This window comes from Tyto alba, unplaced genomic scaffold (genome assembly GCF_018691265.1).
Source record: "Tyto alba isolate M040663 unplaced genomic scaffold, T.alba_DEE_v4.0 Super-Scaffold_48, whole genome shotgun sequence".
Taxonomy (NCBI): Eukaryota; Metazoa; Chordata; class Aves; order Strigiformes; family Tytonidae; genus Tyto; species Tyto alba.
The window spans coordinates 2,017,933-2,040,617 of NW_024881324.1; the positions used below are offsets into that span (position 1 = coordinate 2,017,933).

A 22,685-nucleotide genomic window follows, 5' to 3' on the forward strand; every position below is an offset into this window, starting at 1 on the left:
GACAGTTTGACCAAACAGGGTTTTATCTCCGCGGGCGCTTTGCTGCGGGCTGTCAGGAGGCACCCGGCATGCCCGTGCCCTAACACAAACAGGAATGGTGAAGCGCACAAAACAGAGCCCCATCACGTTGCGTCTTTAACATTTTTTTCCACTGTTTCGGTCTCTTATAAAATATGTTTCCTGGTTTGCAATATGTTTCCATGTGATCTCATTAACTCGTGCTCTAGGGCAGTTGGAAGTTACTGTCGAAATGTGATTTTAAGTTATTTTACCAATCAGATACACTGACCATGCTTCCTTCCACCAAAAATACCTCTCATTTTATGTATATGAAAGTGCTGGGCAACTGAGCATGGACGTCAACAGGATCACAGCCTACGCAACAGAAACTATGTTATTTTAAATCCTTCAAAAAAAATTGGTTAAGAATTTGTCACAACAGAGCTGGATTTTTTTCCTGTTATGTTACACATCTGTTCTATTTCAAACGCAAGGGCTGGAGGGGTGGGTTCCAACAAACAACTCAGGCTCCAAAACCTACCCGGTCATAATGATTTTGAGATAACCAGATTTGATTACCTCCTCTGTCTCTTCCTGAATACACGGTGCAATTTTCATCAAAAGCCAGCGTGCCTCAGAAAATCACTGATGCCTTTTTCCCTCCCTCTCTGGCGTTCCCATCTCTTTGGGGGCAGGAGGGAGCAGGCTCGGGCAGGCCGCCAGCTGGGGGATGCCCGCCTTTCCTGGGGTTTGATAGTGGGCATCGGCCTAAGAGGGAAACTGCTTTTTTTTTTTTGCATTGATTATAAAATTGATGATGTTTTTCATTTGCTGTTATTAAATCTCAATCTGCTTTAGGCTTTTCAAATCTTGGAGCAAGGGAATAGTAAGAATATATGATAAGAGCACAATAGTGCCTGCCTTCACAGAAACACGGTCTTTGTGCCTCGGTGCTTCTCTTGGTTGCCAACGAGGACCGTGAGCTCGGAGGCTCATCCTGGTCCCCAAGCACCGAGCAGGTTTGGGCTCACACGTGCCCCCTCAAGGGCTCCGAACGCGTGACTCCATCCCGGCGTGGGGCTCGGCACATGGGTGCTGGGGGTCGCGAGGCAGGGTGGGAGGGCAGAGCCCGGCCCCGCGGCTCAGGCTGGAGCTGCACAGGGTAACCCGGGCCCGGCTGGCAATTTGGCTGCGGTGCTGTGGTTGCAGCCCGGGGCCTCGTGCCAAAACTTTGGACTTACAAAATATTTAGAGATTGAGCAGAGATTTTTCCAGGGAAGCTTTGGAACAAGCCCCGAGGTAGCGATGGGAATTGTACTTTTTCCAGATCCAACGGGGTTACCTACATGGACCAGTCTGCCTAGAGACCTACTACTGGAGGTAAATCGTTACGCAGAGAGTCGAGAGAAGGTCTTTGTGAAACTCTGCTTTAGCTTTTAGCTCCAAGTTCTTATTTCAGTATTTATGCATTGGTGCTGTCTCACTCAAATGCAAGAAGTTTCCATCTGTAGACCCTCTTTTACAGTTGATGTAGCAAATAATTTAAAAAGAAGCACAGTGGCAGGCAGTTACTGGATGAGCAGGTGATGATGCTCTGTGTTCCACAAGCCCTTGCTGTCTCAGGCGCGTCCCTTTCTCTGACATTTCTCCGTCACTCCTCAGTGCTGTGGAATGCAGAGTCTCTCATGGGCAAGAATGGCAAAGCCAAAATGGAAGGACAGGACTGGCCTTCTGCCCTCGGGTATGGGGGCAGTGTTACTATTTCCAAAACTAAAATCCCATTTTTATTTTTTACCTGCTCTATAGCATGTCCCAAGTCATACTATATTAGAAAAAAAATATGTATAGGCACTCACAAAAGTGCCGGATTTCTAAGTATCATACACATTTTTTATTACTTCCTCTTTAGCTACTGTATTTGACTAAACGCAACCTGAAATTTCCTAGAGACAGTGTCTTACTCACGGGAAAGCGATGCATTGTAGTTATTTCAAGTGTCATCAGTTTAATCCAAGAAGCATGTTGGCCTGTAACACTTGAGTTTTCATTAAATACAGTGTTTTTTTCCGGGGGAGGGGAGAAAAGAAATGGTTGGGTTTGTTGGTTGGGCATATGGCATGTGTGAGGTCTACCACACCAAAAGGAGCTTCCAGGAATAGGCACCCAGTTCCAGGTGGCTTATAAATCTCCCTACGGTATTTTCTTGTACAGCTTATTCTTTTTAACCGTTGAAAGCCACATTTTCTTTAGCTGCTGTCTCTTTTTCAACCTCAAAAATATACATGTGTGTTCTTGACCTCAGAGGCATGAGGTCAGGTAGTTTTACATGTGAAGGCTGTAGTTTGCACCCAGAGAAGGTAGAGCTGGATACCTGTCTACCAGTTGCAAAAGCACAGTTGGCTTTTATCTGCATCAATGGGCTTGTTTATTTTCTGTGGATTTTTTAGATTCTACTTTTGTGCCAGTGACAGTATTAAATTCAAGCATGCAAAAATCATTCATTGAGGCCCCAAAATATATGATTTCCTTAAAAATCGTGATTTTTAAAATAATGTTGTGTATTTTTTCCTTCTTTTGGTTTGTGAACCTTTCAGCTGCTTTTTTTTTTTTTTTTTTTATTAATAGAGGTTTTGGTCCAGATGATGAGATAGAGAGGACAACCTTACTTGGGAGAAGTTGAGTTTCTCAAGAAATTGGGGTTTTCTGAAGGTGGAAAAGGGCACCAGCTGCCTTGAGATAGTCACGGCTGCAGCAGCACCGGATTTGCTGACCTGTGTGTTTATGGCAGGCGGGAGGAAGTTCCACAGACAAAAGGCAGGGCTGTCTGGGCAGGACCCAGCGACATGGGGACTTGTGGCTCTGTGTCGGTTGACCGTCTCCCGGGACTCGTTACTGTTAATTGAGGGGTAGGGGGAGCGGGCAGGGAAGAGCCCGCAGTACCTCTAACCTTTTTTTCCCTCTCTCCTGCTATGTTCGTGCTGGATGGGGATATTTAGATGCTTTGACAAGTTCAGTTTGCCACCAGGCAGCAGCGGCTTTTGATTACGTTAGGTTGCTGTACCAGAAGGCTGAAGGCTGCTTGGAAGCCTGTCTCAGTAAACTGATCTTTTGTTTGTTTGTTTGTTTGATTTAATCCTCCCCACACTTTCTCCCCACGGTTTTTCAGTTCATTCAAACGCCCCTGTGAGCATCTTACTAATGGCCTTCCTTCATCATCTCGTTTTAGCACCCGGTGATTCTAAATTCAGAATGAGCAGAGATGCGATGCCAGCCACTTGTTATCTCCAATTCCCACGGCAATGGTTTCTTGTTCTTTCCCTAAACCAACAAATGCAAAATTTCCGATGCAAATTGACCTCTGAATGTGAAATTTTAGGGCAGTCGTGTTAAGTATGATCTGGGAGTCTGTCGACGCCTTGCATTTTCAGACCTCAGTGTGAGGAATTCCAGTGCGCCGCATGCACTCCACGAAGGAGCTACTTGCTCCGCATACCAGCAAAATACAGCCAAGTCTGGGGTGGGACGCAGCATCTATTTTAACAGCTCGCAGCCAGATTGCTCAATTGTCAGACAGGAAATTAAAAAAAAAAAAAAAAAAAGAGCAAAATCTACCCACATTAACTCAAAGGTGAAATATAAAGCAGGTATATTTTTCTGGTCGCAGTCAGGTTGGTGGACACGTAGGCATCACTGTTGTTTTCTTACTCTTCAAAAAAATCTTTAACAGGCATAAGCTTCAATGTGAGACACGGGCAATAAATAATAAATTATAACCATATTTGCATTTGGTGCACAGTTGGAGCAGGGGCAAGCTAGCAGCCTAGTAAAAGTTTCAGCAGCCCTGTGGTTTCTCTAGTTTATGTTTTTGTTTCTACAGGAACACTCCTTGCTAGAAAAAAAATAAGTTTAGCGCAGGGCACCCAGTCTCTGGCCACACTCCTGCTCAGTCCCTGGCTTTATTTGGGGCACTGAGAGCCCCTTACCAGCCTGCTGCTCCAGGCAGTGTAATGGTAATGGTAATTTAATTCCCAAATGCAGAGTAGTCATGTGACAATGGGGCTTAAACACCTTTGCAAAGTTTAGTAGAAGTTTTTGGCTTTGTTTCCTCCCTGTCTATATTCCAGTGTGCTGCTTAGTATCTTTTTTTTTTCTTTTTTTTTTTCTTTTTTTTTTTTTGTAACTTGATAAATCTTTCTGCTAAAGGCAGAAGTCAGCCAGACTGGATAATCTGTTTTTGATTTAATCATATTGTGTATCTGGTGTATGCAAAATAAATCACTATTCATCGGTTTTGTAATCTGATTTATGTAGGACGGAGTTACATTGGGCGAGTTTTCTACAGCCTCACACCAGGTTTTGTGAACCCACCTTGAAGCAACCATGTCTCATTACAGCATTTAGGAAGACTACAGTTAGATTTATTGTGGCGTAGAAAGGAATGGGATAAGTTTTGAGTTGGTGGAAAATTTGATCTGAGGGAAATGCACTGATGTATATGTGATAGGAAGACTGTGTGAAGACCTTTAATTTCTCTTTTTGACCCCTGTGGGGGGGTTCTTCTCCCCTCCGTGTGATGCCAGTGAGATGAGGTAGTTTGGGCCTTTTCAAATTGATAAGGTTTCTTTGCAGCAACCAGATTTGATTTTACCACTACACCATTTGCTTGGTGACTTTTTCCTTTAACCACGTTTAGCTGCAGGAAATTAAGTGCATGATGAAGATAACCTGACATAGGAAATAGCTCTGACAGCCCCAGCCCATGACACTGTTAAATGCATCACTCTGCTTCCTTTATCAGGAAAACTGCCATTAATTGTCAATTTATAATTGGGCAGGTGGTATTTTGGAATTTCGATGACAGATTGCAGGCTACCAGCACACTGTATTTTTATTTTCAGGCTTTATTTGAGAACGTGAATTTTACAACTTAATTATACTGACATTTTCAGGTGCTGATTTGAAGGGGTTTTTTCTTTGTGGTTTTTTTTTTTTTTTTTTGTGTGTGTGTTTTTTTTTTTTTTTTTTGAAGAGATGTCATTAGTTATGGAACCATTGCTTCCATGTATCTTAAAAAAAAAAAAAATCACTAAATCACTCTTCACTTGAGGGTTATATGCTGCTGGTCAGAGTTGTCCTTTTTAATTAAGTGTTAAAAATTTCTAATCTGATAGATGTGTCCTCAGGAAAAAAAAAAAAAAAAAAAAGACCCATCAAGTGAGAATTTACTTAAAACCAGAAACATCTGTTTAAAAATGTGTGCTGATCATCACTAGGAGAGACACAGCTGTTTTGCTCTGCTCTTTGTCATTTATCATTAGTCAAATACAGTTTATCCAGAATTTTTTTTTCTTTTGGAGACTTTTTCAGACTAAAGTATGTGTACCTAACATGCTAGGCAAAGAGTAGTGGCTGTATACAACGGCCAATTGCCTGTAATTTTTTGCCATCTCTTCATTCTTTGTGTGTCTAGTAGCAGAAGAGCTTCTCTTCGCCCCCAGGGTGGGCCATGGCCATTTTGGGGGAAACGTTTGCACAGGAGCTGAGAAGACAAAGTATCCTGCCTTTATCCAAGGCTGGGGCTCCCGTGCTGGGTGGGGGGATAGCCAAATTCAGGATTTGTCCCTGGCAGGGTCTTGCCTCTGCAGAGAGTGCCCCACTGTCTCCTGGATCCAGCTATTCGTGGGAGCTGGGAGCCCTCACAGAGGCATCTTTCCTTTGGATCAGCTCCCTCTTGGGCCAGCTGGGAGCTGTATAGCTGCTTTCTCCTCTCCCCCTCTGTTATTTTTGAGGATGCTCCGTGTCCTGAGGGCTGGAGAATGGAGTAGCTGGAAGTTCGGAGCCTGCGACTCGCCAGCAAGCCGTGCTGGGGTAGCAGGGGGTGGCCCAGGGAGGGACGGTGGGCCTGGTCCTCACCCAGGGCTGGGACGTTGGCTCCAGCTGACCCCTGAAAGGCCCACAGCGCATGTCTGTAGGCATTCAAACCACAGGGCTCAAAGTTATAAGCGGGGAGGAAAGATAATGTAGAGAAATGTAGCACCACCTGGCCATCCCATCAGCGTATGTGCAGATGTGCACTAGCAGATATGAGTTAAATATGCTGGGGATAAAGGGCTGGAGAAGCCCTTAAAAAAAAAAGCTGGTGCAAGTGGGTGAAGTCTCTGTCCTGCAGCGGGAGACAGCAGGGATGCTTTGGGGGGATGTGAGAGCTCTCATGCTTGAGGAGCCGCTGGTGTGTGGGTCGCTGGGACGGTAAAACGCAATATTCGGTGGGGAAGCTCTTCTGCCTCCTTTCCATCTCAGCCGTGATTCATGTGCTCAGCCTGTCCTTGCAGCAGGGCCGGAGCAGCGGGGCGGGGAGCTGGTGAATCCCAGGCTGGGGCCAGAGCGAACTGGCCCTTGAGCTTCCTCCTCCGCACGCTGTGGGGAGACGAGCCCGCTCGCGATGGTAGTAGCCCCGGCCCGCGGATTTTTTGCATGCTGGTCGTCTTCTGCAAGCTGATGTGAGAGATAATAAAGTTCGATGTGAGAGGGCAGGGTAGTATGTTGTGGTCGTGCCATTTAACTACTTGGAAAGGCGTTTGAAGGACACCTGGTGAGGAGAATTCACCAAAGGGAGGAATATACGATATACAAAATTAGTGTTTTCATCGTGAAGCTTTTTGCTTCGATTTTAAGATCAATAAGTTTGTCTCAGGCCTACTGTTTCTACAGTGCTTGTTTGTTTCTTTTTCATTTTTTTTTTTTTCAACCCAAAGTGTCAACTTGGCATTTCTTACAGCCAGGCTCTGATGAGTATTTTCAAGTGTGGTTTTACACTGGAAGTGGGTTTATAAGAATGACACTTCTCCACCATCGCATGCTGTCAGGCCTGCTTGCTTGGGTGATGGTAATGAGTCCTTAATATTTTAGTTAATTGCAGAGTCAATACACGGCCGGAAGAGCAAGCTGGATTTTCCTTGGGCTTGTGCATCATCATTAGTAGGATTTGTAAGCAATTTCTGACTTCAGAGCTTGCTCCCTTGCAGTGCATGAACCAGAAAGAGATCAGCTTCACTTTGAGACTCTCTGACGTGTTTTATGTTGAGAAGGAAGCTGGGAAGTGGCTGTTTCTCTTCTTTCTGCCCCCTGTAAACCGGGCAGATTTGTCGGAATCAAATGCAGAACTCCTTCAGAGCTGGTTTGACATTCACTTTCGCAACAGAAATCCTCTTCCTTAAATTCCTCTGCATCTTTCTGCCTACCTTTCTCATTTTGGTTCGAGAATCGATATATTAAGATATTCGTAAGCCGTGTCTTAACATTTTTCCATTTTGTTTATGAATCGGAGAGCATCTGGGCCATCAGATATACTCAAACCATACATCTTCATAAAATAACCATTACCTTCTAAATTACTTCTGTCGTGGCATTATCCATATCGATGAAATTTTAAATGTAAGATGGTGAAGGATGAACTGCGAAACTCAGTCTCTAAAGTAATAGTCCTGGTTGCTTGTGGTTTATGATAGTGTACTTGTTGTTAATTTTTAATACGTTTTCCTTTCCATTATAGCCCATCCCTGCCTGCCCTTGATTGGCAGCTGCCATCTCACTCAGGACCTTACGAACTGCGTATTGAAGTGCAGCCGAAATCCCACCACCGAGCTCATTACGAGACGGAAGGCAGTCGCGGGGCTGTGAAGGCATCTGCGGGGGGCCACCCTATCGTGCAGGTACCAAACCGTGTAACGAGCAGCACAGGTTGTTTGGCTCGGCGCTCTGTGGCGAGCACCCTTTCTTCTCCAAGACCGAAAAGCGACAGGAGATTCTTTCCTGTCCTCAAAGCTTTACGGCGCCTGAGCGCGCCTTGGAGCGTATTTTAAACTGGATGGACCAAGCTTCTAGTAAAACAAGGTGAGAGCATCCACTTGCTCTTAGCAGTGGGACTGCTGCTCTGTCTGTGTGTGACTGAGCAAGTGTTCCGCTGGCAAGGGCTGACCGTGGACCTCTCTGTGCAGTTAGGTTCCAGACATGCAATTTATACTGAAATCAGCTGGGGACGTGCCCCAGTACATTTAGTCCTTAACTTGCAGTCGGATCTAATGAGAGCTGCGAACATGTGTTGGAGGGCAGAGCTGTAGCAGTAATGTGTAAGTATGTTGCTGGTTTGGATGTTGCAGTGAATGCTGAGCAAAGCGAGGCTTTTCGAGTTTCTGCTGTTCAGTTTCTTAAAGCCTTCCAGCCGCTCTGGAAAGCATCTGAGGTCGGAATCTAGTTTCGTGAATTCTACAGAACTCTTCAGTTACTGTGTATAAGGCATTTAATTCAATAACGCTGTAAACTGACCCTTAGTTCATTTATATGACTAGTCTTATTCATTTCTAAAGGACTTTTCTCAGGAGTGTGAAGAACAAGATTGAGTTGTTTAAAACAAAACAAAACAAAAAGTAGCAGGGGAGAGCCAACTGTGCTCGTCCCTCCTCAGCTGCTTCTTTCTCACCCAGAAGTTAAACTTCCAGTGCCTTCTGTCGGGGCAGTGACCCCCCCGTGCAGCAGAGCCCAGGTTTTATCGCTGCCCGCTTGCCGTGGGAACCACGGGTGTCAGAGCACTGTCTGTGGGAGGGAGGCAGGCGCTGCCCCTTGGGTTCGTGCCACAGCTCTTCCAGCTGGTCGAAAGGTGCCGAGCGGACCGGGCGTGCAGGGCTCGTGCGCAGCCGTTTCCGTGCCGTACAGCCCGGGTAGCGGACGCGCGGCGGGAAGGACGGATGCGGCTCTGAGGGGCACGGCGGGCAGGGAAACGCCGCTGCGGTGGCGGGAAAAGGAAAGCGAGGGGAATCGTCAGCAGCAGGCACAGTTGGCTCCTTGGCTCTGCCAAAACCCACCAGTGACACGGGGTTAGGGAAGTCATCTGCCGAAAGACAAAAAAGGTTTTAGCAGAACATTTGTGAATGATATTCAAGAGGGGTTTGTGGCAGACACGCCTGATGGCGATTAATACTTACTGCATTTGCGGCTCGATGCAAGGAATTGTAAACGAGGAGGCATCAATTCACAGCGGCCAGCCTGGCGTTTAAAGTTTCCTACGTGCTTTTTGGAAAGACTGAATGTGATGCCAGCATTTAATTGGACTAAATGCGTCCAGACATTTCCCCTCTCATCCCCTGTCCCGGTCTGTCGGGAGTGAGCGTGCTGCCTCCAAACACAAACAAGTGTCAGAAAAGAGGAGAGGAGAGGAAACTGCGGAAGGGCATGAAGGGAGAGGGGAGGAAGCAGCCAGTCCTAGCCCTGTCAGTTGGCTCTACCGGTTTAATAAGGATTAATGTATTTTTCAGTCCTTTTACTACAACCTGAACATCCTTTTTTCTCCAAAAAGAACAGAAACGTAAAGAGGGCCAGAAAAAGCTTCTCCATGCTGACATTGCCATCCCAGCCAGAGTTACCTGTTTGAGGAAATTTTTAAAAGCTTCTGACTTAGACCAGAGTTGGATGGATGGATGCAAAGTACTTCCAAAAAGAAAGAAAGTACTTATAAATTATTTTTTTTATAAGAGAAATAGTAAGTACTTATAAATAAAGAAGTACTTTAAAAACAAAAGCACTTATAAATAAATGAGAGGGAGGAAATCTAGGGAGTAACTTCTGATAAGTCAGTGACTAGCAGAAGCTGTAAAGTGCATCTCTGAATCATCGTGTTGCAGGTGTTTGGGTCATGTTTGATTCAGTCCCCTACATCACCCGAGCTTCAAAGGTCACACCCAGATATAAGCTGGAACAGTATCCGAGTGTCTTCAGGTGAGAGGTTTTGGATCAAGCATTTCTCTCTAATAGTTCCCAGTGTTTAGTCAGGTCTTTCTTATGTCGCTGCTTTGGGAGAGATTGCTTAAATTCTTCTTTTGTTAAAGCTCTTCCCCTTTGCCTCTGAGAAGAGGAGAATGCAGAGGAGGTCTCTTCCTCCTCCATCGCAAACCCCCTCTCATTAGTATCCTGCTTCCCAAACCAGGAGATTTTCTCATGCTAATACCTCCACGTATCTATAGGGCATGCTAAGGCAGAGCAGAAGTAAATCCAAAAAGCATCCACTGCTCATGGCACGGTTCCCTGGCCAGATTGCCAGGAGGTTGCCTTCTCTGCAGCTGGAGCGTGTTTATCTTTTTTTCCAGGCAGCATTAGCTTCCTCGCTGCTGCTCCATCTCTTCTTGTAGGCGGTGGAAGGTCCGAGAATTGAAGGTTTGCCAAGGCAGGCGTGCTGAGTGAGGAGAGCGGTGGTGTAGGAGGGCGGGAGTCCCTCGTGGGTGTGAGATGAAGTCCAGGGTTGGAGACCAATTTTTTCCTTGGCTCTAGTGACTTCTCCAGGGCAGTGACTTTTCTCTGGAGCCGGAGCGGGCCACATGGAAAGCCGAAGAGCTTTGCACTGGGACCCGTCAGCGTGCTGAATGCCCGTTGATGTTGGAGATTATTCTCCTCTCCCAAACCTGAGCCTGGGAAAGGGCAGGCTGTGCTGAGCGTGGCAGGCTGCCGGCGGGGTTTATGCTGGCCCACAGAAGGGGCAAGCCTGGCCTGTGCAGGCAGCTGCCCACACCAGCGGAGTCTTGCCCCAGCCCAGTGCTGGAAGGCACCACTCACTCCGTATTGTCTCTCCATCATCTGCATGGGGTTTGCTCACTGGAGGCTCCTGTGGGCTGTCTCCCAGGCGTATTTCATGCCAGTAGGATTTCCTATGGATTTCCTTCTGCGGGATGGCTGCACCCTCCCTTCTACGCTGAGGAACGAAACGGTTTTGAGCGCTTCGAGTAGCCTGCGAGGGCTAATGAGCCCGGTGACGCAATATTCCTCTCTCCCACATTTCTGCTTCGCCTGTTTGGGTGTTTGGCTGCCGCGGCAGCCCCAAGCTATTGCTGTTCTCGATTGCTTAAACATTTTGAGAGTGGGATGAGCCGGCACACCTAGCGAGCTGAAAATGCTGCGGAAGATTGGCAGGCGAGCGGTGCTGGTGAGCTCACGGCTGGCACCAGCTTCTACCCCTCGGCTCAGGGAAGTGTTTTGCGAGTTGTCATTGCCTTCGGTGATTTCAGGCCGGAGTACTCCCCTCTCCAAGGCAGAACGGGGGGCCGGTGCCCCCGCTGGCACTGGGTGTTGCGATGCTGCACACCGTGCCAGCTGAGGGTGAAATCCGGGACCGCTTTGGGGAGCAAAATCACGCCTGTTAGCATCCTGCTGGCACCTCCGCGTTTGCAGGAGTTCACGGCTAGGGTGAGGATTTCTCTGAACGAAGCAAGTTGAAGGGAATGAGGACTGCAGGAAACCCAGTTAGAGAGCTGCAGCCATATTTTAAGTGAGGTGAATTTAATTCAAGGGGCTTACATCTAGAACATCTTAAAAACATCCTCTGTTTGGACCTATCTCCCATTCTTCATTTTGAGAGTGGTGGTGAGGAGTTGCACAAGATGGGGATGACATTCCAGCCAGCGATGGCTCTGTTTCAGCTCCAGGTAAATAATCTGGCAGATAAAAGTTTGGGCTCCCTGAGGAAGGATGGCACCAGATTATAAATGTATGGTCTACAGATACTCTAATTAATAACTCATCTTTGGAATAAGTCAAGCACTTTGGCTCCCTGAGATGGAATTTTTACAAGCAGGGTGCGGTATATCTGTGAGATAAAATCCAAATACCCAAGAATGTTTAATTAAAGGGTATGATGTACTCCCATGGAAGACTGGAGTAAATGGTGAAAGAAAATACTCAAATGCACAAAGTAGTCTAGTAAGCACTTTTAAAAGTCATGATTATTATTCAGTTTTTTGACACAAAATATGCCAGGAATTTTCTTCCAGATCAGTCTTGACGTGGGGTAGATAAATTGATTAGAAAAAGGAGAGAAAAGGAGTTGTGGGGGTTTTAATTTTTTTAGCTAGGTAACCGGTACTAACCAGAATTTATTTTCCCCTTGGAAGAATAAGTTAATATTGAAGATACAGTGAACGCTGCCTTGCCTTTCACCATATCACTTTGCAGTGAGATAGTAGAGGTTGTGTATGGCTTGTGCGCTCCAATACAGAATTTGATCTGAGCCTGTGAACAGATGCATAGTCTGAACTCCCTCGTTTTACAGGCAAAACACAGTGATTCGTCTGGTAATTTGCATAGTCAAAATGTTGTCTGTGCCAGGAGACTTGCTCACAGGAGTTGGCTGCGTCGTTTCCCGACAAGATCTCAAGTAGGCATTTTGGGTCCAATTTTCAAAGGCCTTGAGGCATATGTTGGGATTTTTAAATCCCCTTATGACTAACAAGTGTCAAGCTCTTCTCTAAAGCAATTGCTGCTTCAATATTTTTGTACATCTCCACATCACCCTAATTAGTCACCAACATGCCTCTGAGCTATTTGTGCACCCCAGTAACACATGGAGCGTGTTATTGTTCGCTTCATGGTTGTTTGATCCATGGATCTGTTGGTATTGTTGCTTTTGGATAACAAGCTCAGGTAGTCCAGGTTGAGGTGCTGGCCACCACAGCTATCTATTAGAGTCCTTTCATCTTCCCAAGAGCTATGAATACCTTTTGTAAAGGCCCGAGGGAATAGAAAGCCTTGTCAATCAAAGCACTGGTAACTTCAGGGGGCAGCAGTCAGTCCAGAGGGCACTGAGGTTGGGGCTTTATGTTTTAACGTCACAGTCTCATATAGCACCTCTCACGTGCCCAGCTTTGCACAGAAGTTGACAGCGTGAGGTAGCAGGATTGTGCAGTTACATGGAAGGCAAAATGGGAAGAAGAGAGGAATGAAGAGCTAAAGGAAGAGACTGGAAAGAGGTGTTCACCACTGGTGACAGGGGGGAGATGAAAGGATAAGGAAGCTGAGAGGAAGGCTCTTCCAGGCTGAGCGGAGCAAGACCTTCGCAGCAGCGCTGTGGTGCTGCCCAGCATGAGTGAGCCCGTGGTTAATTTGAAGGCACGTAGCGTGGGACTTCTCATCTACCTGCAGTGCATGTGTCAGAGGTTTTCTCGGTAGGGGTCCCCCGGTGCTGCAAGTTTGTTTTAAACAACAGGGCTGCCAGCATTGCTGGGTGAGTCAAGGGAATTGGAAGGAGAAGGGTCCCCGGTGGGTCCAGCTCATGGCCATCTGACACCTGACTGAGAGGAGTGAATGCGGAAAAAGTCGTGTTAGCCGCTTTCCCCTTCCCTCTCTGGGTCTGTCAGAGCAGAGAAGAGGGCATATTCTCGTTAGTAAGCAGTGATTCAACTTGTCATGCCACAGTGGACTTCCTCTCTGAGTTGCTCTTAAATTCTTTTTAGAAGTCAGCGTCACCCTTTTATCCAGATGGAAATACAATCCTTTCTTATGCTGAGGGTATAAAGGCATTGGCAAGCACCTGTTAGCCAGGTTGCAATTAATAGCACAAAGCCATGCAACCATACAACAAACCAGACAGGGAGCCTACATTTTATAGCCTCGTATTAGACAGCCGGTACTTCTTAAGAATAAATCTAAGCTGAATGGCGTTCTCACTTCTTGCATCTGTATAGTTAAAGCTAACCTCCAACTAGCAGTCAGATAATCAAAACTGAAAAGTAGAATGGTTTGGCAGATGTTTTAAGGCTGCTATCGCTTCTATAAATCCAACAAATGGAAGAAAGCCCACTGAAAGCTTTTTATCACCTTTTTTCGTTGTTAGAAGGTTGTATTTTGGGAAGGGGGAGTTTCTCTTTTTTGGTATTTCACATGAAGTTGGTCCCACAGGGCAGCTCCACAGGCACAGCCGTGCAGGGAGCTGATGGCCTCCCTGAGAAGGGCCGAGTCCAGAAGGGAGCCGTTCTGGAAAGAGTGCTGCTGCCTGCCAGTGACGACTTCACGACCCTGGAAATGCAAATTCAGCTCTGATTTATGAGCAGTCCTGGGGACAGGCCTCTGCTGTTTGGCGCAACAGCTCTTTCCAAATGAAAAACAAAATTTCCACCAGCCAGAGCCTGGGGGATGCACTCTGCTCTCCTTTAAAATCGATACCTCACCCACGCTCGGCCTGACAGAGGCCGCAGTACAAATCCCAGCTGTTAGGATCCCGGGATATTCAATCTGGCTTTCCAGCCCAAAGGATTTAGCCCAGCGTCCTAGGTTTGCCTGAAGTTTGGACTCGCTGGCTGCTGGCAAAGCAGAAGTCAGTGGTGGCCTTGAGGGAGGAGGGGGTGGACAGCATTCCCATTCTTCCCCCATTTCTGCCTCCGTCCCCTCAGGAAAAGGGATGGTGATATCAGCTCCCAGCTTTCCTCTTCCCCGGCCTCTCCCGGTTTCCTTTCTGCCTCGTCCTTTGCGACAGGGGAGTCGGTGGCATTGCTCTCGCTGTGTGGGGTATCTTTTAGCTGTCTCCAGGTGGTGGTTGATAAGGCAAAGACCTCCTAGGTTGGACCTAGGAAGGAAGCAGAGGAGTCATCTTTATCTCCACCACTGCTCAGTGAGCCGTCCTTTCTGCCTCCCTTGTCCAGCTGGTTTTGGTGACCAGCAGCACAGTCACCCCGAGTGTCTGGAAACAATGTGGTGGAAGTCTCTGCAAGAACAAGAAGGACAGAACATAAATGTAGTAGTCTTTTGTCTCTTACTCCTCATTTACTTTGTCCTCATGCCTCATGCTGCATCCTTCACCCAGTGAATTGTTTGCAGTGTGGACAGAGCTTTTTCTGCACACTGTCTGAAAGGGCGATTCATCATTATTTTGGAAGCATACCTCAAAAACGTGTATTGCTGCTCTCCAGGGAGGAATCAGGACTCATTCTTGACTGTTGGAGTGCTATGATTTTTTTTGTTCTTTCCATCCTTTTTGCCCCCTGCTTAATATTGCATCATTCCTGCTGAAAGTTGCAGATGCCATGTGTCTTGCTCTGTCTCCAAATCTTCTTTCTTTCTACAAGTTGCCATTCCCCTTTCCCACAAGCGGTTAGGTCCCAAGCAAGATAAGAAAAATCCCCTTTGCCTTTTTTTTTTTTTTTTTTTTTTTTTCCTACATAACCTAATCAAGTGCAAGTGTGTTTTTGGGCCCTATCAGTGGATGGTGTTCAATGAAGATGGAAACAAAAAAAATTAATACAATCAGCGCTTGAAATAGGTTATTTCTTTGCAGTGGTGTGCTAGAAAAGTACCTGCACAAGCTGCAGCAGCCTGGCAAAGACGTTTGTGGTACTGCAAGTGAGGCTGCTGCAAATGTGCTTACGGAGCTAAATGTTCCCAGTTCCTTCCTTTGTACTCTCTGTCAATATCTGCTAGAGCTCAGGAGCCCGTAGTGTGATCTGTTCTCTCTTACATCTCTTTTTAAAAGAAGTATTATGAAGAAATGGTTCAGCTTAAATGATGCAAGAAGAAAAAAACAACAGCCAGCGAGATTCCTGAGGGTTTTGGCACATTTGAAAGCTTAAAAAATGGTCATAATATAAAAACAAAAATTGGTAATGGCTTAATCCATGCTCTAATAGATCTTTGTCTTTTGGGAACTTTATTCGAATGCCTGAGGTATCGGTGTTAAAAGATGGCCCCTGCCTCTGCATAATGGTTGTTTTCTCACAAGGACAATTGGTAGTGGTGGTGTGTGTGGGGTTTCCCCTAAATTTGTGGTAGAGGCACCCTTTCACTGAAAATGCATGCATCGGGGGACACAGTGACGGAATCAGAAGGATGCAGTTCTGCAGACCACTCTTGAGCTTCAGCAGCTCTTTTTCTGCCCTCCCAGCATCTGAGAAGGAGCTGCTGGTTCTGGTTAGCCAAAAGAGGCTAGCAGTAGTGCCACAAACAGCTACCCACTTTTCTAAGGAAAAGTACCGACACAGGTAGACCTTGTGCTTGCCTCAAATTACCAGGCCTCAGTTACAAAAAAATCTCCCTCAAACCCAAACCACATTCAAAGCAGTATTGGGGCACTCCTGAAGTCAGTCTGTCTAGCCTGCTTAATTCAAGCACATACTTAGGACTTTGCTGACTCTTAGACAACTTAGCTGTCTTTAAGAAAATAAGACCGTGGATGGGTAAGATGTTGATGACTGGGTTTAAAATGGCTTTACAGGGAGGCTTAGGTGATACGTGAGGCTGTGGTCTGGGTGTGAACCACAGTTGTTACTTGACTTAGTTTTGGTTGCAGTTGAGAAGACCTACACCAAAGTTACCAATCAGGAAATCTGCTCCAGACTTGTCAGATTATTGTGTGTTGACATGCGCCCAAAAGCTGAAATGAAACACAGTTAAAATTAAAATGCAGCTTTACCAAAAGCCAGATGCTTCATTATGAGCTGAGCTAACCTACCTGCCAAATACTGCTAACCTGCATGAGGCAGGTGATTAATTTTTTACAAGTCTGCTTTGGCAACTAGACATCTGTCCTCTATTCCTAAAAGTAATATCACAGGGCAAACTTCTTTTTTTTTTTTTTTTTTTTTTCTTTTTGGTGCTCCAAATTACATAAAACATATATATAGTGAAAATTACACAGTGTGCATTCTGTATGAAGATATACTGGGGGCCAGTTTGTGTTTCAGATCACTTTCACACCAGTGTAACTCAACTGAAATAATTTCTGGGTTTTCTAATTTTTATAAGTAAGAAGAGAAAAACCATCACATGCGTAACATACCTTGTAATCTGGAATGTCAGTATTTGTGTTCATAATATAGATTTTCCATTTTAATCAGTCATTGTTCCAACTAAGAGGCTGAATCAGTGGAAAATATGGTCTCAAATTACTCAGTTGCTCTCTTGAAGTACGTTGCAGCTTTCATTATGAGCAGGGTTTTATCATTTCTTTCCTTGTGAAGAATAGCTCGAGATCTTCTTTGATACGTGCTGTGAAAGGGAGATGATCCATTACAGCATCTGCTATATACATACACATAAGTAAAATATGTTGCATGCTGTCAGTGCAGCAAAATCAAATAAACTTTCTCCTCCCTCCACATGTTTAAGGAATAATTTAGCAGGAGTTGCCTATTTTCACTGAAACAGTTGAAACACACTAGTGATCAATTTACTTGCACATGGTAAAAATAATACAGATTGCAGACAGATTTGTAATACAGTTTTAAAACACCTGTTTTTAATGTTTCAATACCCAATAAAGCAGAGGAACTCCTGCTTTTGGTTGTTTTTTTCTTTTTTTTTTTTTGCGTTTTGGTACAGACATGATATACATTGGGATTTAAAAGTCTACTGCTTAGGTTTCAAACACAGCCCTGTTCAAAGCAGTAAACAACACTTGCAGGCGCAAGGTGGGTATGTTTTTGGGAGTTCCTCGGCACTTCAGTTACAGACACCAAAGTCCCCCTCAATGACTTTTGCTCTTTGGGCCACTGATAACACAGTGTTACTGCCAAATATGAATCCTGGCAAAATCCCATCGTCCTCACCAGAAAGGGAGCTCCTCCAATACCGCTTGTAATCGTACTCATGTAAAAATATTGCTGGTCCAGTTCTGTGTAACGTAAGGGGGAAAATGTGAAAAAGATTGAGCAGGGTGATCTTTCTGTTACAGTGCGACAGAGCACTTACGTACATCCTTAAATTTTCACAAAGTGGGATTGAAGGTTGGACATGTGCTTAAGTTTTCTGCCAAGCAAGGGCACATTGATCAACTGGCAATTCATTGCATCACTCACTGTCACTCAGGCTCCTCAGGTGGGAGATGTGGATTAAGACACTTTCACTGCCTTGTGTGGGTGTGACCAGCGGTTGGGTGGCGCACGTGGGGCTGCCAGCCGCCCGAAAATAGCATGGAAAAGGGGAGCGAGTTGCCAAATCCGCACTCAGTTCTTGCAGACCTCTTTGCTGCTTTGCAGGAGAGCTGATGGGGTTTCCCTCTTAAAAATCCGATGCGCTTTGGCCATCGGTTGCAGGTTCCCCCCATGTAGCTGTTTTCTTCTGATGGTTTTCAGGTGACTGCTGTTAACAGGATCCTCCTTTGCCTCTGCCTCTGGTCCCTTTGATTTGGGGATCCCTTAGGATGATTGCGTCTTTTTTTTTTGTTGTTCCAACACCATTATGCCTGCCCACATCCAATGGGCATGAAGTCCCCATGTCTCGGAAGCTTTTACTGTATGTCTTGATAGCAAGTCAGGCGCAATGATGCTAGAGCCAAACTTCCCATCACCGTCCAAAATCTTCCCATTACTTTCCTCTGTCTTTGGGCAAACTGTGCCTTTCTTCATGTCGTTTAAGGCTGTAATTTAGACTGGTCACTGAAGCCTGCTATATTTAGCGAGTTCCTGTCCCCGCACCTGCATCAGAATAGCAATATCAGCACATCATGTGCATTCTGCGCAGGACACGGACGCCCATATTCGCTGTAGTTAATAAGCCGCCCGTTCCTGTCCCCTCGGCTCGCTGCCTGTGACAGGACAGCGGCTAACATTCGGGAGGCCCGCAGCAGATCGTGGCTGGGCGAGTAGATAAGTAGCTGGACGGGAGCAGGTTGGAAGAGAGATCACGTTTCATTTCTGGAGAGCTGCTCAGAGCCAAGCCGCACGTGAAGCCCAGGCGCAGCTCAGGCGCAAAGGGTTAGTCCCAAGTTTTCATCCTCCCCCCCTCCTAACGTTTTCGCGTGGGGCCGCTGCCCGATTTAGCGCGGCAAGGAGGGAGACCTGAGCCCGAGGCGGTGGCGGCACGTCAGGATTGAGAAGGTTGAGCCGGGCTTGCGTGGCGTTGCCTGTGCTGGCCCCGGGGCCAGGACTCCCAGCGCCGCAGCTCGCCTGTCGCGGGGACCGAACGCTTCGCTTAGGAGCGCGGGGCGGCGGAGGAAGGGATGCGAGCGGCTGGTTCGGACGGGACCTGACCGAAGCGAGCACCGGCGAGCGGGGCAGCAGGCACCCGCAGGGTGCTGGATGCGGCCGCGGGGCCGGGCGCTGCACGGGTGCTGCCATGGCGTGCCCGGCACCGTGGGCAGCACCGGGACCGCTGAGGGGCCGAGCTCCCGCCGCCACCCCCCATTATCCCCCCCCCCCCCCCCCCCAGATCCTGGCCTGGCATGCTGTTGTTATGATTGCTATGGAAATCATTCCAATATGTTTTGTAGCTCTGAGATGCTGCGTCTTGCATTGTTTGGCTGGAAAGCTGCTTGACTGGTTTTCGAGGGTGACTGTACATGCACAAACACTAGCTGATTTTTTTTTATTTTTTTTTTTTTCGTGGTGGAAAGTAGAAGATTCACAGCATGGTTTTAATTAGAATCGCTCATTTAGTCTTTCACTGCAGTGTGTTCTTCAGTTGAAAGATAATTTAATTTTCTTTGTTTTGGAAGATTTTCGTGCTTGTCTGTGTGAAATGTCTTTATTTACTGTGCCTCATTGTGCTTTGTGCATAGCTTTGATTGTGAGGAGAGTTAAAAACAAAAACTTCCCTGGGCTGTATTATTTTCCACCTGCTGTGGCTTTTAATACAGTCTCACTGCTATATATGTACCAAGTGCCTGCATTTCTAGGAGAAAAACGCCAGAGAAAATTGGCAAAGCATGCACGGTTAGATTTAGCTGTAAAGCTCTCATTGACTTGAAGAGGAGTAGCACATCTAAGAGTTGTGAAGTACTGAAGAAGGGTACTGGTATGGGTTTGGTTTTTTGCCTTGGAGAAGTCTACAGAAGATAACACTTGTTGAAAAGAAGGCAAAAGCCATGAGTCCTGCCGCTCTTTGCAGAACTCTGTATTAAGATCTTGTAACACCTCCTGTGCTACAGAGAGCATTTGGTCTGCTTGAAAAACCAATACATTGTGGAGCAGTCGTGTTTATATGTATAACTGTATTTAGCTAATGCCTGTCATCTCAGAATTAAAAAAAAAAAAAAAGCTACATAAAAGATGTAAATCTCTCCCTATATATGCAGGAATTCATAAAATGGCTTGGAATGTGCAGCTTTTTTTTTCTTTTTGAAAAAAATTATATGTAGATGGCATTTATTCATCAATAATCCTTAATAATCCTGCAATAATCTTCCAAATGGCTTTCAAATGAATTTTCAAACACTTGTTTTGCAATGTTGTTATTTTCATTATGTGGGCCTTATGTGTCTTGGCTCTTATTTGCAGTAATATAATCAATTAGACTCGATACAGACTCAAATATTGTTACTTAATATAGGTTATAGAGTATTATTGACTACAAAATGGTATACAGTAATAGAATTTTACATGAACTCCACCCATCGCTGCAAACATGAGTTGCCAGGGACAGATTTAGACCACAACTTGCAGGCACATGTGCTAGCATCTAGGTACACAAGTAATCTCAAGCACATGTCCTGAACACATCAAAGCCTCATTTTCTAATCCCTCCCGGTTGTGAGGAAAACCTTAAAATATGTGAACTGACATAGCCCCACTGCTAGCTGCAAGAGCCCTACATGAAATGGAGGCAGGTTGGAGAGGTTTTGCAAAGAGCGAGACAGTGCGGTGGGGATGCTGGCGCTGGGCTATGGCTCTGCAGTGTTGGTAGCCCCAAATAGATTTTACATGGGTAGTTGCTCTAATCACAGGGCAGCATTAACCTAGAAGGCTAGTTGTAATAGCAGATGTTTTTAGGAAAATCGTCTAGTGAGTCAAAGCATTCTTCTCTTCCTCCAGTGTTGAGTAAAAGAACATAAATAAAATAAAGAAAAATCTGGCCTCTCGACTCTCTAGTTATTAGTGAATGCTCTTTTCCCTTTTTCTATTTGAAAGGTATGTAATATAAGTTTGAATTTAGCATAGAAATTAACATTAGCAAGAGCACTGCCTTTTTATTACGATTTTAACATGCACTCCAGTTTTGAAACAACAAGGCCACCCAGAATGTACCTGACGCTGCTCCAGAATTTCCCATGTGCTCCAGAGCTGAGCTGGGGAGCGCTGCTGGGACCGGGGCAGGGGAGGCTGCTGCAGCCTTTGCACAGGAATGAGTCGATCCGTGCAGCACCTTTCCTCTGAGAGAGGGAAGGGTTATTGGTCCCATCTCAGGCACGGGCAGGGAGGCTGGGGTGGAGCTGGTAGAGTGTCCGTCGTCTCCCAGCCGTGCCCACCTTCTGCCCACTCTGTGTCAGGACTGACTCTGTAGGTCCAGGGTACAGCAGGCCCCCAAAACCAGGGCGGGAAGAAGGCGAAGCGCTGAAGTTAAGCTATGGTGGAGCTGACTTCGACTTGGGTTTGTGGGACACTCATGCTTTGAACTGTGGCCTGGACTGGTTACAGGGGCAAATCTACATTTTGGGTTTGTTTGGCTAACCGTAGATGTCTGCAACTGAGCTAATTGCCTTAGTTTCTCTCTGTAATCACAGGAAAGCTTGTCAGTATAGAGTTTAGGGAGCTTTTAATTTTATTCTGATGTGAACATCTGAAGCAGTTTAGGTAAGTCACACCTTCAGAATGTGTGTCTCATTTTGCTGGCTGTGACGGCAGCCAAGGTGACTAGACCCTGTTGTTGTCCAGCCTGTATGTGTTAAAAGTCAGGTAGCATGACTCAGCTGGCTTTTCTCCGTTTCTTTTTGACTTGATGTGTTGTGTGTAATTATGTGTAACTGGGCCCAGCAGGCTTTAAGATCTTACCAGTTTGCCAGGACTGAGGTTTACTTCTTAGGTTAGATACCCACGTAAGGCTTGAGTATGATGGGGAGGAGCAGTGCCTTTTAATCGGTGTGCCTATCTCTGGCTCGGGACGTGACCCATGTTTGAAGCCTCATGTTTGATGTCAGCAGGTTGATATAGATGCTCTCTTGGTTTGGGTGTAAAAACACAGGTCCTGGTCACCAGCACTCATCCTACCTCCCTTCAAAGGAGAAAGTGTTACCCCTCAGCATCCTCCTCACATCCCAGTCGTACACAGACATCCCGCTACGCCGACTGCAGCAAGGTGTCATCCATTTGCAGCAGCAGATAAGCTACTCTGTAAAACTTTTATTGGCGAGTTCTGCCATTAATATTTGCAACATTTTATTTGGCCGCCTTACAAGCTTTCAACTGGGTTGTGGTATTAGCTCGTCAGTATTTGGATGAAATTCCAGTGCAACAGCTGTTGCTAAATAATGTTACTCAACGTGACAATATTTAGAATGATTGATTAAAAATAGTCCATATATGTTGAGAAAGTTTACCTAAGAGTCTTTCATGCTTATTTTATTCACTTGCTGTTGGAGATCACAAACCTTTCAGTTCATTTTAGCCCATGTGGCCTGTTGGGCAGAGCTACTCATGGTAATGTTTGTCGGTCAGAGGGTCTGGTCTGTGGCATCCGTTACTTTTTTTTGGTAAATGGCATCACCGTCGCTCTCAAACAACTCACAGTGTGGAATCCAATCTCTTTGGGTTTTTCACAGTTTAATTGGACTGTCTTGGAGGTCAAAACCTTGAAGCCGAGCTATAAGATATACCTGACCTATTTTTATTGCTGCATTAAGATGCTTTCCATGGAAGGCATGCTCTCAGATAAAACTGTAGCGTAATTGGAGCTCTGGGACCAGGTGGATCAAAGGTGGCTTGTGGAGGGAGAGTAGGACCAGAAGTGTGTAGTGACCTGGCAGAAAACACTGCCTTTTTCTGCTCTGAGACGGGAGGCACAAATAGCACGTTAATGAATCATGTACATGTGATGACAACACTTTTTATGGGTTGAAACAATGGAAGCCGAACCTGTCCTGAGGAGCATACACGTGCAGACAGCACTTTTCTGACTCTGAAGAGCAAGAGGGGTTGCATTAATCTGCTTTCTTCCCCAAGGAAAGT

General features: G+C 46.0%; 1 protein-coding gene across 7 annotated transcripts in view; it reads left to right on the plus strand.

Annotated features, from left to right (window-relative positions):
• The window catches only part of NFATC1 (nuclear factor of activated T cells 1), a 113,553-nt gene that overhangs the window by 11,398 nt on the left and 79,470 nt on the right, over positions 1 to 22,685 (plus strand). For all 7 annotated transcript variants that reach the window (XM_042806845.1, XM_042806847.1, XM_042806849.1 and 4 more), the window contains exon 3: positions 7,553 to 7,712. In XM_042806845.1, the coding sequence (XP_042662779.1) occupies positions 7,553 to 7,712 (160 nt within the window). The remainder of the gene's footprint in view (positions 1 to 7,552; positions 7,713 to 22,685) is intronic.